Here is a 15614-nt window from a genome sequence, read left to right as displayed (position 1 = left end):
TATAACTTTATCTTTTTTGTGACACATACTGCAGATCCCCCCCCCCCAAAAAAAATAATAATTCAAAGTTGAAATATGTTCAATGTCAGGAAAAGAATAAGGGAATTTGCCTTGAAGAATGTTTGAAGATAACCTACAGAGTGTACTTATAAATACATCATATTTTGTTTGATTTCAGGGGATTGATATAAGTGTACTTCAAAGGATTCATACATTGAATGAGAAAAACTGTTTTAAAACCATGATGATAATATGCCTATTGTATTTATAATGAAAGACAAAACTTAAGAATGTTTCAGGGAGGTTTTCTTAAAAAACTTCTACACGAAACCCTGTTTACTTTTTCAGTTAACAACCTGTTCAAAAAAATATTTCTTCACTGTGAGTGATTATATATCTTTTGAACACAGAGGGAGGTCTGTTTGAAATCTGTATATATCCCGAATTTCAACACAGGTTTTTGTAAGTTATGGGAACAATGGATTTCTCGATCAAGCCAAACCTACAATGAAGTTTTGAAGTGTAAAATTTCACACCAATTCATTGTCAATAGGGTTAAAATATGATTGATATGTGTGTATCAGATATATCTGTGCCTTTGTGTTGCTTTGGGGTAGAATTCTTCATTTGTGTTCAGTATTTGTTTGCTTGTTTACACTTGTTTGCCAGTATTTCTGTTTGATAGGTCAATGAATTTGAGTTTTCTGATGGCTATTTTGAAGGGAATGGTCAAGTTGAAGAGGAATAATGAACATTGATAATAACAAGGTTTTATTAAATGATCTTTAGATCAGATCTAATATACTGACCATTAAACTTTCATGAAATACCTTTAATACACATAAACAAAATTACGTTCTTGTTCACCATTAATATACATCAAACGAACCTCTGAGCCTTGATGTATGTAAGTAAACTGGCCTTCCTAATTAAGCGGCCAGACTTTAAGGAGACTCCTACAGGGGTTTGATGAGAAGTTGGTGGTCAGTTTGAAATTTCCAGATCAAAGTGGACGTTGTAGTTTTATAAGACACTGATCCTATCTTGTTCTCAGAAATTATGACCATGTACTCAGCAGTATCTAACAATGTATCAGAGAACCAGATCTTACAATGTAGCAGTTAAAAACTTGACCCAAGGAAAAATGGCCTAAATAGGAAATCTTTTACCAAAGGACTGTATCTGTAAATTTGTCAAGTCTCCTTCCAAATTTTGGATTATATAATCCAGTTATGTCAACAAATTATGACTCTTTATCAGTTGGTTGGGTATATTTGCTGTCTGTGCTCAAGTGTTTTATTGCTCTTTAATGGGGTTTTCAGTGAGAACTCATTATGCGATCATTTGGATAAATACTTTTGAAATATACTCTCCATATAAATATGTGTGCACTTATTTTTTTTTTCATATTTTAAGTACAAAAATAATATCACCTTTTCAGGCTGCCTTTCAATTCAATTTTTTTTCAGTAATGTATAATGTTGAAAAAGAACATTTTTCATGACTTCCATAATCTTTTGGGAAAATATAGATAAAAATATGGCTATAATGACTCAGCATTGATTGTGTGGTTACAATCAATTTTATGTACATTAGAAATATGATAATTTAAAGCAGTACTTTTTCTGCATTTATTAATTACATTGTGTTACAGTGTTAAAAATAACTGCAAATTTAAGTCAGATTGCATGCAGACAAAACCACATTGAAGATATGGTACCATGATGATGGAGTTGTTACGCCATAGTTATAACAGGGTGCAACCGCCTTAGATCATTGTATCTAACTCTGTCTAACAGACTGTCTTCTTCTATCTGATAAATGCTGGGAGTTGCATGACTGTAACAAATGGAAATTTAACATGTTCAAAGGAAGGAGGTGATTTTAATCTTCCATGGAAAAAGATGTTCAAGTAATCATGAAAATACAATGAAAACCTCCCATCAAAATTAATAGCAGTCTACATGCATACAATTTTGTGGGAAATAGAATTTAAATTCTTTTTTGTGCATTATTTTCCAATTATTTAAGGGCGTGGAGCTTAATATATTCTTACTTTATTGAAAATTGTGGTAAAAAGCATCAAAATATAAAAAAATTACTACAGTCTTTCAAAAATAAAATTTTGAAAATTTTCTAATTTTTAAAACAATAGTCAGGATCATTATTATCAATGTATGAATGTCCAATCTGACAGTTAAAAGCTGAAACTCTCAGGAGTTGCCTCCCTTTCTCCATTTAGACCATAGACAGATTTTCCATTATCAATCATTCTCTCTCTTCCTTTCTTTCTCTCTCTCTCTCTCTCCCTCTCTCTCTGACACTCAAAAACACACAATCTATCACAATAAATTTTTATCATTATTTATTGACCGCAAAACTTATACTCTTTTTGCACATGCAGTGAAAATACATAATTCATTGTACAGAATTACCAATACCAGGTAATTGTTTTACCTACATTATATGTGAGCTAGTACATAAAAGGTTCTGATTTCCCTGACTGTTAAGATCAGACCTCTAGGACAAATCCCTATGGTCAATGATGATTACCTTCATCAGACTTGACGGCCTGATCGGATTTTCCAGGTTTGGAAACCGTGTGTTGAGGAGCGTGATAGCCTCCCCAGCATGGTTTGACAGGTGTAAAGCAGACTCTGGCAGGGAAAGAAAAAACACTGTAGATTGGATAGCTATTCATGGAACCAAAGCTGAAGGGCTGCTGAAAGACAATCGGCATTTGTACCTTTTTGAACTGAGGAAGATATTCTGGAAATTGAAAAAAGACCTTTCTTTATACTGATTGTATAGGAGATATTGGCCAGATGCAGCATTAATAGGAGGCTGGGGGATTTTTTTCTCTGTCATATCTTCTTAATTGTGGGGGTATTTAGTGCAACAGATTGTTTGAAGAGATGACTTTGAAGAAAAGTTTTCAAGACAAAAGATGTGACTTTTGGATTGATGCTATAGTGAGTTAATTGGAAGAAGAATTGACAATTTGTCAATTCTTATAATGATGGATAGTCATTCAAAGCTTTGACAAGAGATTTGGCACTCAAACAGCAGTTTTAAACAATTACTTGAACAAAAACTGTCAAGTTTATATCTCTTCTGTTTGCATTATTGAAAAAAAAATGAATATCTCTGGTGCCATTTCTTTTTTGGTGGAAACAAATAGCAGGTGGTAAAAGTTTTGCCTTGTCTTCCTGGGCAGATGGAATTCTGGAACACCATTCTGATTCCTCCCTATCCGTGCTATCATTCCCTGGTGTCTTTGCCAGTGGCTTCTGCTGATGATAAATGTGAGCAAAATTCAATGGAAGCTTAATTAGCAGCTAGATTCATTAGAGAAATGTTATGCAACAAACTCAGTCTTGAAGCCTAAGGAAACACAATCACTAAGGTCACTGGAGCAGAGTGATGAAGCTAGGGCTTATCAATGCTAAACTTTGATTAGAGGCAACATCTTGTACAATTAAAATTGTTAACAGTGATTATTTGGATTTTTTTGGTGATTTGGAGGAACTTTTTTTGTGTGGAGATATGGGATTTGGTTGGCTTCCGAGTTTCATTTTGAGATGCTTTTGTGGAAGAAGGCGCCCAAGAAAATTACAGAATTCAGAGGGGTGTGGTGAAAAAACCAACTCGTATGTTGTTGAGCCTGAGTCTGAAATCACAGACTTGAGTCCAGTGGGCTCACCTGTCAAAAGTCCTGCTTTAAATTCCAGTAATAGTCCAGTGGAGGAAGAATTGGAAATTGAGGAAAAGCAAGATATACCTTGTAGCTCAGAGGAGAGAGTCCCTTCTGAAGCAGAGGACAAGGATTTGGGGTATGAATTAATCAATGCACATTAGATAATTAAATGCAATGTGAGATTTGCATGCAGTAATGATCATAAAAATAACATTTGTTTTGCTCATATTGTGTACAACAGCCCTTCATTGTATATGTGTGTTTTACAGAATGATAATTCTTATGAATATATAGAGGCTCTTTCTCATTGGCATTGAATAATGTGTAGGTGTCAGTGTCTTTATAAGGTTAACTTCCCTTTTTACACCTTTATATTTAGCAGCCTAAAGGCATATTCACTGTACTTAAGGGGAAGCAACTCTTGGCCACCCATGCATGATTTCATACTATTCAGCAATTTTTTTTCAGCAACGTTATTTTTGAAGCTAATCTTATTATCTTGAAGGTTTTTGAATAAAAATGTGTGACAAGTACGCATCATAACTTACCTACATGTAGTAATTATTTATTTAATCATGTTAATTGATCTCCCTGCTTTGATTTTGATTAATTGTGTAAAGCTATCTTTCTTCATTCATTTTAAATTCATTTACTACATGTACTTACACTTTCAATCCTGTACATATAAATATGACTGGTGCAACCACACAAATAGAACCTAAATCAAGAACAGATTAAGAAAAAAAAACCCTGAAAATGATTGATGGTAAAGCTGATGAATATATAATAGAGATATGATGAAAAATTAAATTTATAGTCAAACTTAGTTATCTCAAAACTCCATGAGACTAGAAAACTTTAAGATATCCAAGGGTTTGATGATGATTTTGAGGTTAAATACTGAAAGAAATAGTGGTTAAATAAGATGTTCAACTCACTTAGAAATAAACTAGTTTTTTTATTTTAGGGATTTGAGGTTTAAAATGCAGAAAATGAACTGATTTTACTTGTTTAAGCCAATTATTGAAAGTAGTTGCCAAAAACAGCATAATTTCTATTCTGTATCCCTATATGACAAGTTCATTTATAATTATATATAATTATATGTCTTTTCAAACCTGGTATATTTTCTACTCTTTTGAGATATGTTTATTCACCAATCAAGGGCCCTTGGGGGGCATGCATACATGCCAACTTTTGAAAATTCCCATGGGGGATTTTGCGCGTGACGACAATTTTCAAAGCTTTAAATTCGCGACATTTTGTCGTGAACCTGAATCTAATTGTGTTTTCACTGATATCTATATTATTATTTATAATACATAATACATGTTCCTCATTTGAACATTTTTCTTCTGATTTCTTTCATATCATTCAATGCACCTACCAACATAAGTCTGAATCTGATTCAGCAACCAAAACAATGTATAGTTTCAACAATTTAATAACAAATTTAAGAAAAATACAGTGGCGCATGAAACATGAAAACAATACTGCATTTTTAAAACCTGGTTACTAAAATAGCTACTATTATAATTCAAATAAATAAAATGTTACAAACTAAAAAACATCATGTAGTTATTACTATTAAAATTCAGGTAATATGGTAAAAAGAAGTTTCAATCACAGTCAAGATACAAACAATAAAACACTTGTTAATCACCACTAAGAAACACAGTCTTTGTTATAAGACAAGCAGGCCTTTTTTGCTTGACAAATTAGCAATTCTTTGGAAGGTTTCACAAGATTACAATGCTGAATGTTGTTAACTTTGGTGGTAAGCAGAGCACAGATGGTTTTGTTATCCAAATTAGCACGGGTCTCTGCCTGTATTTTCTTTACCATTGAGAATACTCTCTCACATTCAGCATTGGAGTTGGGCACAGTAAATGGTTTTCACTACTTTCCCCATAACTGGGAACCTTGGAGTCTTGGTAATTTATTTCTCATTTCTAGGATCCTACCCCAGTAGAAATGCGACAAGAGAAGGAGGTTATGCTGTGCCACAAAATTGGCAAACAAAACCTCGGCACGTATCACATCTACAACATTGAACAAAGAATTTAGATTTATTTTAGAATATAAAATTAATTCAAAGTTAATGCATGTAAACTGTTCATTATCACAGAGATAATATATCTGTCAACTTACCCTCATCTTGGTCGAGTTTTGAACTGGTGAAGAAGTTTTATTGACAAAAGGTGTCGAATTCTTTTATTTAATCAATTTTTTTTTTACGAGTTCAAACTATTTTGGTGCAGGGCAGTGTTCATATGCTTTGTCACGTCATTCAGTCCACCATGGTCAACCTTGAAGTCTCTGTTGCACACTCCAAAATAAAATAATGCATGAGCCTGTCCTTGTTTTGACTTCGTCAACCATCCGGTTTTTTAAGGAGCCTCCCATTTTTTCAGGTATTTCGATCCTAATCTACTCTTTTTTCGTGGTGGAGTTGCACCCATGGTGAATCGATATGCGAGATTACATGATACGTGCTCATAATTGACTGAGTAATCGTCACAGTACACACAGGTAGGTATCCTCGATAGGTAAATTACATGCGACGTAAGCGTGACGAATTCGGGAAATTTCATTGGTTAATAATACGAGAGTTTTGCATATTTCACGATTGTTCCGATTTCAAACTCGGGTCAAGTCGGAAAATCGGAAATTTTGGTCGAAAAATGGTCAAATCGGGATTTAGGGGTAATTTTGCTTTCACGATCGGGATAGCGGGATGGCATGGTAAAATCGGGAGAATCCCGCCTAAATCGGGAAAGTTGGCATGTATGGGCATGAACAAATTATTACAATATGATTACACTGATTACAATTGCATATTATAGATGTATAATGTAATATGACTAGTTATTAAGTTTGACATTGAGAAGTGCAATACCACAAGATGTATCATCATGAAAATGTAGGATTTGTTACATATTCACAGTACAGTCTCACACTGGATCAAAAGTATAGAAAACCATAGGATGATAAAAAAAAAAACAAGTATTAAATAAAAATAATAAATTTTAAAGATTAAAAAAAAAAATCTTGTAATAATGGCAGTACTCTAATATATGTGACTTTTGGTTTATTTGGGAAAGTCTGAGATACCATGACTTGTACAGTATTATTAATATAAAAAGAACTTGCAATTATGAATTTAATAATTATTAGAATCATCATCTCTTCACTCAAATTTTACTGAATATGGCTGCATGTTTTCAATAATGTAAGCCTGAGCCTTGTACAGATGTGCTTTATGCATCTTATTATTTTAAAAATATCTTTGAATATCCATCTCCTCAATCTTTTCCTATGTATAATGAAGGCTAATTATTTGAAGATGGAAAAGAAAAGATCTTGAACTATTGCTTATCATAAAAGTAGCTCGATTGAGTACTGTTACAAGGGGAATAACTCCTATAAAGTTGTTGGCTAAATGTCAACAGACTTGGTGATAATGGCTTATCTAGCTGGTAACACGTTCACCGTTCACCTGCCAGTAATCAAGACAAATACTAAATAATCCAGGTCTGCAGGCTCATTATTGTCTGTATACTACCTTGACACACCTATAGTACATGCAGAGAGATAGGTACACCCTACACCTACTGTCGTATGTATAATGTTGAGAAAGTACATTGAGGTAGATCTAATCTTTCTCAGCTATGCCGTAATTCTGGATAATTATCTGGGGAGAAAATGATGCAGTGGATGAACGGATAAATGGGGTGTTCCTTAAAACTTGTCTCCATATTTTGACTTGTATATAAAGTTTTTTGGGATGTGAAAGAGTAAAACATAAGTAAATCCATTTTTCTTTCATTATGTGATAAATCATGATATGACGACTTTTGGGTCTACCCAAGGGTTTTTTTAATGACAGTGTCCCAACGGACATTGCAAATTATAATCTAGCACTGATGTGTGTTGGACAAAGGCTAAATGGTTAAAGTTTTTTTTTGTGATGGGAAAAAAATATATCTGAAAATAGTGAATTAATTGAACCGAGATCTACCTGGGATAAGATGTGTACCTGGTATACCTGGGGACACTGATTGATCTGTAATGTCAGTCTGGTCCAGGTGTATAATGAATTTCACCAGCCTTACTCATTTCATTAAATGGACTTGTGATGGATAGCCAGCAATTTTACCCTCTCAAGGATTTCTCTCTCAGATCTAGGATGTTTTAAGAGAGAAATGTAAACTAGTGGATAATTGTGTGAATTATCAAGATCTACATGTGAGCTGTTTTCAGTATCAGCTATATAGACATGGCTTTTCTGTTTTGGTCGCCTCATTTGAGAAACAAGGAGAAACGTCGGTAAGCAGCTATTTACAGTAATGGTTATTTTTTTATAAGATGATGTTAGAGTTATCTCCCTTAGGATGCTTTGTCAAATGAATGCATACATACTCCAGGGGAAAAAAAATGATTTGGTATTCCTTTAAATATTTGTGATCTCAGGTGCTTACCCAATGGACTTACGATGCGGCTTGCCGATGTTGGAAAATGATTCAAAGGGTGAACTTTTTTCTGCCTTCAGCTGATACCCTTTTAATCATGAATGATTTCATAAGACTTAATAAATATAATTTGCATATTTTAATAAAAGGGACTTTTCCTGCATAAAAAAGTACATCGGTTAGTTCGATCTAAGTTTGGAACTCTGTCAGCATGTATCAAATGTTAGACACACAATTTACACACAATAAGTAAACATTTAAGCCTATAATTTCCTGAGAGCAATAGCTTGTGTAGGATATATTTGATCATTATAATCAAATAATCTTCCTTATATTAAAAGAGCATTCAGGGATTGTGTAACCACAACAAAATGCACCATTTCATTGAAAAAAAATTCTATAACAATAGCAATGCAAGAGGCATCACAGGAAATGAATGATTTAATCCCTATTGTCTTAAAGGGCTTTTGAATTTTTAAATATTTTCAGTGCTGAGTTCATTGTCCTTTTAACTGTCTGTGAGAACGCCTGATAGAATTTTGACTGATACCCGGAAATCGCAATCAAACAACACCCACTATTCTGTCTCCGTCTTGTCCGTGGTGAGAGTGACTCACTACTGTAAGGGGGGGGTATCTACCCTTCCCAATGGAAACATTTTTTGTGTTTGATCAAGATGAGGGAACTCCCTTGAAATTGATTGAGTTTACCAAGTTTTTTCTAAGGTGCAACAACGTTCATTTGAGGTTCATGCACTTGTAAAAAATATCTCAGAGTAAATAAATAGAAGTGATTCAGTATATGATTTTAATTTCAGACTAAAGGTGTGGTGCCCAATCTTTTCTAAAGTTCAAACAATTGTTGCAGTTTAATTAATGATTGTGCATGAGGCTAAGTGAAATCTACATGTGTAGATAAAATTTCTAAAAATAACATCTCTCTCTGTTTCTATTTATAAAGATACTGCCTATTTTACTTCAGATTTTAGTAAGCTTCTGTAATAAAAGTCACATTACATGTCAGTCCGCGCTGGGCGTACAGGACATTGCATGCCCTGTATCTATTTGTTACTATAAATAGCACAGGGGTCACTGTATTTTGATCTTTATCAATAATGTTTTAAATCAATCAATCATTTGGTGTGTGGACAGATGATTAACCTCATGTAAACACCTCACACCTATAGAGAGATTTTATGGGTTCAATATTATACAGGTAAATAAATATTGATATCGATCAGGTCATATAGGTAGGTACCATGTATCACTGTCAGCTGATTTTTGTTTTGGATCAGCTGGGAATATTCATGAAAGTAATACAGTGAGCTTGTACCTGCATGTGTTTAAATTCAATGGGACAATTTGATCAATAGTCAATACAGCTTGTCTTCAATATTCTGAGGTAAAATATTGGTGTTCAAAATCTGGATTTAAGAGATTAAAGAATGTTTAATTCCTGGGAGTAATTAAGGTAAAAAATTGTTTATAATGGTGGCTAAGGTGTTAAATTGATTTATAGTCTTTGATCTGTTGACACCTGTATGTGACAATGTTTCTCACCTAGTTGAGCAGCAGTGGGGAGTAAGGTATGTCCATTCAGGGGGAGGAAATAATTTCAGTTGTGGTCCCACACTCTGTCACTAAAAAAATCTAATGGGTGTGAACATGAGAGCTGACTGTGGTTAGAATGTACCCGCTATGTTATTTAACACCTCATTGCATTACCTTTGTAGAAGCTCATCCAAAATCTCTCTACAGACCACTAATCAAATAACAGTTAAAAAATAGGGTGGGTATAAAAAAAGTGTGGGTTAATTAAAGGATCACAGCCCAGCAGGACCTATATTTGTCTAGAATTGTCATTCTTTACCTGGAGGGAGGGACACTCCCCCCTTTTTTTAGCCCCACTGGTGACAGAAGTATTGGGAATTCCTATCAAAATGTTTGAAGTGGTCTGACTGCTCATTCTAGCATTTGATTAAAGTCTATGGTATTGGATGGATTGAACATTTTAAGTTATCAAAGGTAATGTAAGATTTATTCCTAAATGAAAAGAATGCTACTTCTTTTTTTTTTGCAAAAAATAAAAAAAAAATCTTTTTTCAGTTCCCTCAGATTATCCATTTTTTTTTTTCTGTAGCATCCAGCTAAGATGTTCTGAATTCTAGTTTTTTCTTTTAAAAAATTCAACTTTTTTTCTAGAACTGTCATAATTAATTTTTTTTTTTCTAAAAAAAAAAAAATTAGTGTGTGCCATTTATGAAACCTAGTTATTATCATGCAGATGAACAGATTCTGAACTTAATGAGGTTGAAGATCTTCAAATAGCAGAATTAAATTTAAAGTTGAAAAAAAAATTGAATTCTTACATTTGTAAGTATAAAATCAAAACAACTAACTCTCCAATTAGAGAAACTATAGATGAATATTGAGCAAGATTTGTATGAGGAACTCAAGGTGTTCTGGCAGAAATCCTGCCTGCCTTCTGCCTCTGCTGTCAGAAAATATTCGTAGAAGTCTTGGTAGAATGCTAACAATAGAGGATTGATTGTAAAGAATCGGCATGTATATACACCTACATAGTTAGTTATCCACACTGGCTTCATCTGCACACGAAGAAGTGCAGGGAGGCAGGTAGAGAGGCAGACAGAGGCAGGCGGGGAGAGACAGCACTGTGTCAGTAGTAGTCAGGGGAACACCGGCCCCATTAGGGACATTGTTTGCTGCTTTAAAGGGTAGGCAACTCTTGTCTTAAATTTTTTTTTTTTTTGAGTTTGAACTTGCTTTGCAAGTATTTTTGAAAAAAATATTTTGAATTTAGAAATTGCCAGGTATTGTTATTCCATGTGTGATTTAGAATTTGTTGTTTTAGTTTAATTTTTGCATTGCAAAAAATATAATATGATTAATTTAAATGAATTATGGCCAATAGGACATCAAAGAATTTTTTTGTCACATTTGATTTGTTAGAAGAGAAATGAGTTTAAGTCTCCTCTGTTTTAACAGCTATTGTCATAAATTAAATGTTTATCAGAGGCAATTTTACTATCAAAAAATGAAATAAAAATTATCTAATGCAGGAAAAAAACCAATTGCATTGTTAAATAATAAATAATATTTCAAACAAAATTTGTTGAAATTGACCTTTGCATTTTGGAAAATGTTAAGGAAGTAATGTTGAGGCAACACACAGCACTTGAGTCATTCATCCCAGAGTTGAGAGCCCTTCATAGGACTCTATGTTTATGTGTTAAACTAATGATGAACACTTACACCCAACAATAATTGTTACATTGCGGTAAAGTCTAACAGACTTTGATTTCGTGTCATACGTCATGTTTTGGTGTTGACTTGATTCTTTTTTTGTGGTGATTCTGGAGAATATGATAATGAATGCTTTCTTCCAAAAGCTTGGATTTAAGAAGAAGTATGTATAAACTTGTAGCTGATGGTTTAATATGTACTGTTTGAATTTTGATTGAAGAAAAAGGGTGCCTGATTGCATGACTTATATAAGAACATTTTACAAAACTTTAAAATTGAGTTTCAGATATGTATTCAATTTTTTTTTTGGTGAATATGGCAATATTTCATTTTAAGTGTTGCATAATTTGATTAATGGTGGTGAAATAATATGGTTATAAACCTATTCACTTGTAAAGGGGTTACATAAACAATATACAGTGGACCCTCAGATATCTGGACGCCAGGTATCCGGATACTTCAGTGTCCGGACAACTTTTCTTCGGAACAGAATTTTTTACTGTTATGTTGTCTTGTTTAACTCCGGTGATTCAGATATCCGGACACTTCACATATCTGGACAAATTGACTGGGAACCAAAGCGTCCGGATAAATGAGGCTCCAGTGTATTTCACATCATGGCATTTAATGGAAGTAAAATTTTAATTATGATCTAGATTCTCTCTGATCAAGGGTTGAAAAAAAGGGGGGCATTGAGGCATCTTCTTTTTTCCACATCATATGTTGAATTCAAACTTTGTTTTAGGAAGCAATCACACGGTCAAAATGTCATGATTTGGGTTTCAAGCAGGACAGAATTTTTAGCTCAATATGGATTCCTGTAGTGCAGATTTTAGCTCAATAAGGAAGGCACAAAATTTATTTCTAGACACATGCATTTTTGTAAAAAATGTTATGTAATAGCAAATATATTTTCCCTTTCTGATAATGTGTGATTCTGTGAACCATGAAACCAAAGTTAAGCGTACATAATTTAACCACAATGTTCACCAAGTAACTTAAAAGAACCAAAGTCAGAAGAGCTTGCATATTGGTTTAATTCTAACAGAACAAACAACTGACTAACAAATTGAAGAAATGAGACATTAAACAAAATTGTAAATGCCTTCACTTTCAATTAAAATGTAAACGTGATAAATCTAGCTGATATAAGGTTCACTTAATTTAAGTTAAATTTTGTTTAATTTAATTGAGTGTTTTATACATATAAATGTATCTGTATGGGCACTTGAGAGAGATCAGAAAGCTTTGATTTTATTATTAATTAGACCTGTAATGCCAATGTTGGCTTGTTTTAAAAGATAAGATATAAATAAATAACCGACTGCAAATGAAACTGGTAATCAGTAAAGAAAAAGAGAAAATTGTGTGTTAATGAAAAACTGGTTTGAAAGAGAAACTTCAACAGATAACCAGAATGGAACAAAAACAGCACCTCAGTATGATTGCAGTCAGCCTGCAAAACACATCCTTGTCTAATTTTCCTCCCAGTGGAGTTCCAGTTAACGCTGAAATAGAAAAAATTATAAAGATCACTAAAAACTAAACTTTTTACATCTGTAAAATTCAAAGAAGGGAGAACACTGTACACTCCCTTGTTTTATAGGAATGGTCTTAGGAAGATAGGCAGAATGTAAAATTTTTAGGGTAAAATTGTGTTTTGTGGTTCGATCACTGACTGCTGAAGGAAGCAATTGGTTTTTGTTAAGAATACCTAACTTATTACATGCATCATGGTATATGCTTATTGTTCTGATGCTGAAATTAGTCCAGTGTCTGGTTTTGTTTCTGAGTTGATGAAGTTTTTACGATTCCCTTCTGTGGATTGTTTTGAAGTCAAGTTCCATGTTGCCATTTTGATTGATGGGGTCCATTGTATTACTTAATTACTAGTTGTATAATGTTTTTGACCCGTCAGTCAGTCAGTCCTCTTTTTTTTGTCAAACTCCTGTAAACCGCTGCACAGAATTTCGTCAAACTTTGCAGGTATTTAGGACACAATGTGTAAATGTGCATATTTATTTTCATTTTATTTTTTCCAATTTCCGCAAACTTAGGCATTTGGCCATACCTTGAATATAGAGATGAACAGTTTGTCAGCGCAACTGCATAAACCGCTGCACTGAATTTTGTCAAACTTTTCAGATATTTAGGACACAATGTGTAGATGTGCAGACTTCCAGAAAATTCCAACTCCTTAATTTTTTCCAGGAATTTCCGCACTTTTTAACTTAGGCATTTGGCCATACCTTGAATATAGAGATGAACAGTTTGTCAGCGCAACTCCTCATAAACCGCTACACAGAATTTCGTCAAACTTTGCAGGTATTTAGGACACAATGTGTAGATATGCATATTACCAGGAAATTCTGAATCCATTATTTTTTTCCGAGAATTTCCGCACTTTTTAACTTAGGCATTTGGCCATGCCTTGAATATAGAGATGAACAGTTTGTCAGCGCAACTCCTCATAAACCGCTGCACAGAATTTCGTCAAACTTTGCAGATATTTAGGACACAATGTGTAGATGTGCATATTACCAGGAAATTCCGATTCCTTTATTTTTTTTGGGACATCCTGCACTAAAAACTTAGGTTTCTGGCCATACCTTGAATATAGAGATGAACAGTTTGTCAGTGCAACTGCTCATAAACCACTACACAGAATGCAGATGTGCATATTACCAGGAAATTTCCAGTTCCTTTATTTTTCCGGGAATTTCCACACTTTCCAACTTAGACTTTTTTGCCATATTTTGACTATAGAGATGAACAGTTTGTCAGCACCACTCCTCTTAAATGGTTGTACATAGTTTTGTCAACCTATGCAGATATTTAGGACATATTCCATTATTTTATCCCAAAGAGTTTTGCCTATTATTCAAGAAAATTTCTCCCCCCCCCCAACCACTTCAAATTAATGTTTGGATTTGTATAATGCCAAGAAATTTTGATTCAATTATATATCTAGAAACTTCATTCCACATTTAAATGTCCTCATGTGCAAGACATTTTGATGTGAAGATTTATTTTTTTTGCAATTATTGCCCTTTTTGATCTATACTATGTATTTAAAGTGCGCTGTGCCTTTCATTATGTGTTTCACCGTCAAGTTTTGGGGGAGCTAGCTCACTTTTTCCTTCATTACTGGTAGTACTTTTAGTGAAACTTGTCAATGACTATAATTTTAATTATTCCAAAATTTTATTTATTTCATTTATTACCATGATAAATTCATCTGATATATAATAAATACCTAAATGCACCTATTGTAAAGTTAAGGATCTGTGTTTACAGTGGGATGACCTTCCATGAGGACTGCATGGACTCATTAGTTCTGCCCATTTATAAAGGTCCCTGAAGCACTCCTCTTATTTCATCAGCTTCAGTCATATGTGTGAAAGACCTATTGATTATACTAAAGAGAATGCTAATGGGTTCCCAAACTACATCAAGTATTGCAGAAATTGACCTCTCTTCAGAAACTGGCACCAAAGAATTGGTTGGAAAGTCCGCAAATAGGTTTTTGTTTCATCACTTGTTATAGCTTAGATCTGTCATTCTTCTCCCATATCAATGAGAATGAGAGCAAATAAAGCATTTGCAGATTAATATGTTTTTATGAAAATCCTTGACCATTGCTGCTGATGGTCATAAGGGGAAAAATAGCTCTAGATCGAGTTCAATGCCTCCTTCATGGTTGCAAGGTTTGCAATATATTATGGCTGCCCATCATGGTATTGATGTTTCTGATAAATGATTGATGATATGGATTTCTCTCATCAGTAGATCTTCTGAGACCACAAATTTCTTTTAAAGCACTTAGGCACTATATAGTCATGCATGTGGCACAGTGGTTAAAGTTAGAGTTGGGGAGTAAGGAGCTGATCGTTACATTGTGGGTTCAAATCCATTGTGGAACATGGAAGTCGGGCCATCAGATTATTTAATATGTTTAAACCAAGGTCAGGTGTCCCAGTAGGTGTTATATAAAGCAATCACCTCAATGGCCCTTGTTGAGTATATAGGTAATAAATTTGCAGCCCTCCACCACAAGTGGCACGTGGCATCTTTATAGGAGTGAAAAATTCTTAAGAGGGATGTGCACAACAAACAAACAAACATACACACTACTGGGCACTTAATATTGTTCTGTTGTCTTTTTAAGCCTGTTAATATCAG

General features: G+C 33.9%; 1 protein-coding gene across 6 annotated transcripts in view; it reads left to right on the top strand.

Moving 5' to 3' along the window:
- Positions 1 to 15614, top strand: part of LOC134242113 (IQ motif and SEC7 domain-containing protein 2-like) — a 63777-nt gene that overhangs the window by 13884 nt on the left and 34279 nt on the right. Inside the window, exon 1 of one of the 6 annotated variants that reach the window (XM_062724141.1) lies at positions 7758 to 8026. The exons of 3 other annotated variants lie outside the window; for them this stretch is intronic. In XM_062724141.1, coding sequence (XP_062580125.1) covers positions 7977 to 8026 — 50 coding nt within the window. In that variant the 5' untranslated portion in view covers positions 7758 to 7976. Of the gene's footprint in view, positions 1 to 7757; positions 8027 to 10751; positions 10904 to 11438; positions 11596 to 15614 lie in introns of those variants that run through there. 2 more of the 6 variants (XM_062724148.1, XM_062724143.1) reach the window with 2 other exon arrangements.

This window comes from Saccostrea cucullata, unplaced genomic scaffold, assembly GCF_032062105.1.
Source record: "Saccostrea cucullata isolate Sc308-1 unplaced genomic scaffold, CSIRO_AGI_Scuc_v1 ctg269, whole genome shotgun sequence".
NCBI lineage: Eukaryota > Metazoa > Mollusca > Bivalvia > Ostreida > Ostreidae > Saccostrea > Saccostrea cuccullata.
Note: the sequence above shows the minus strand (reverse complement) of the source record. Positions and strands in the feature narration are given on the sequence as shown.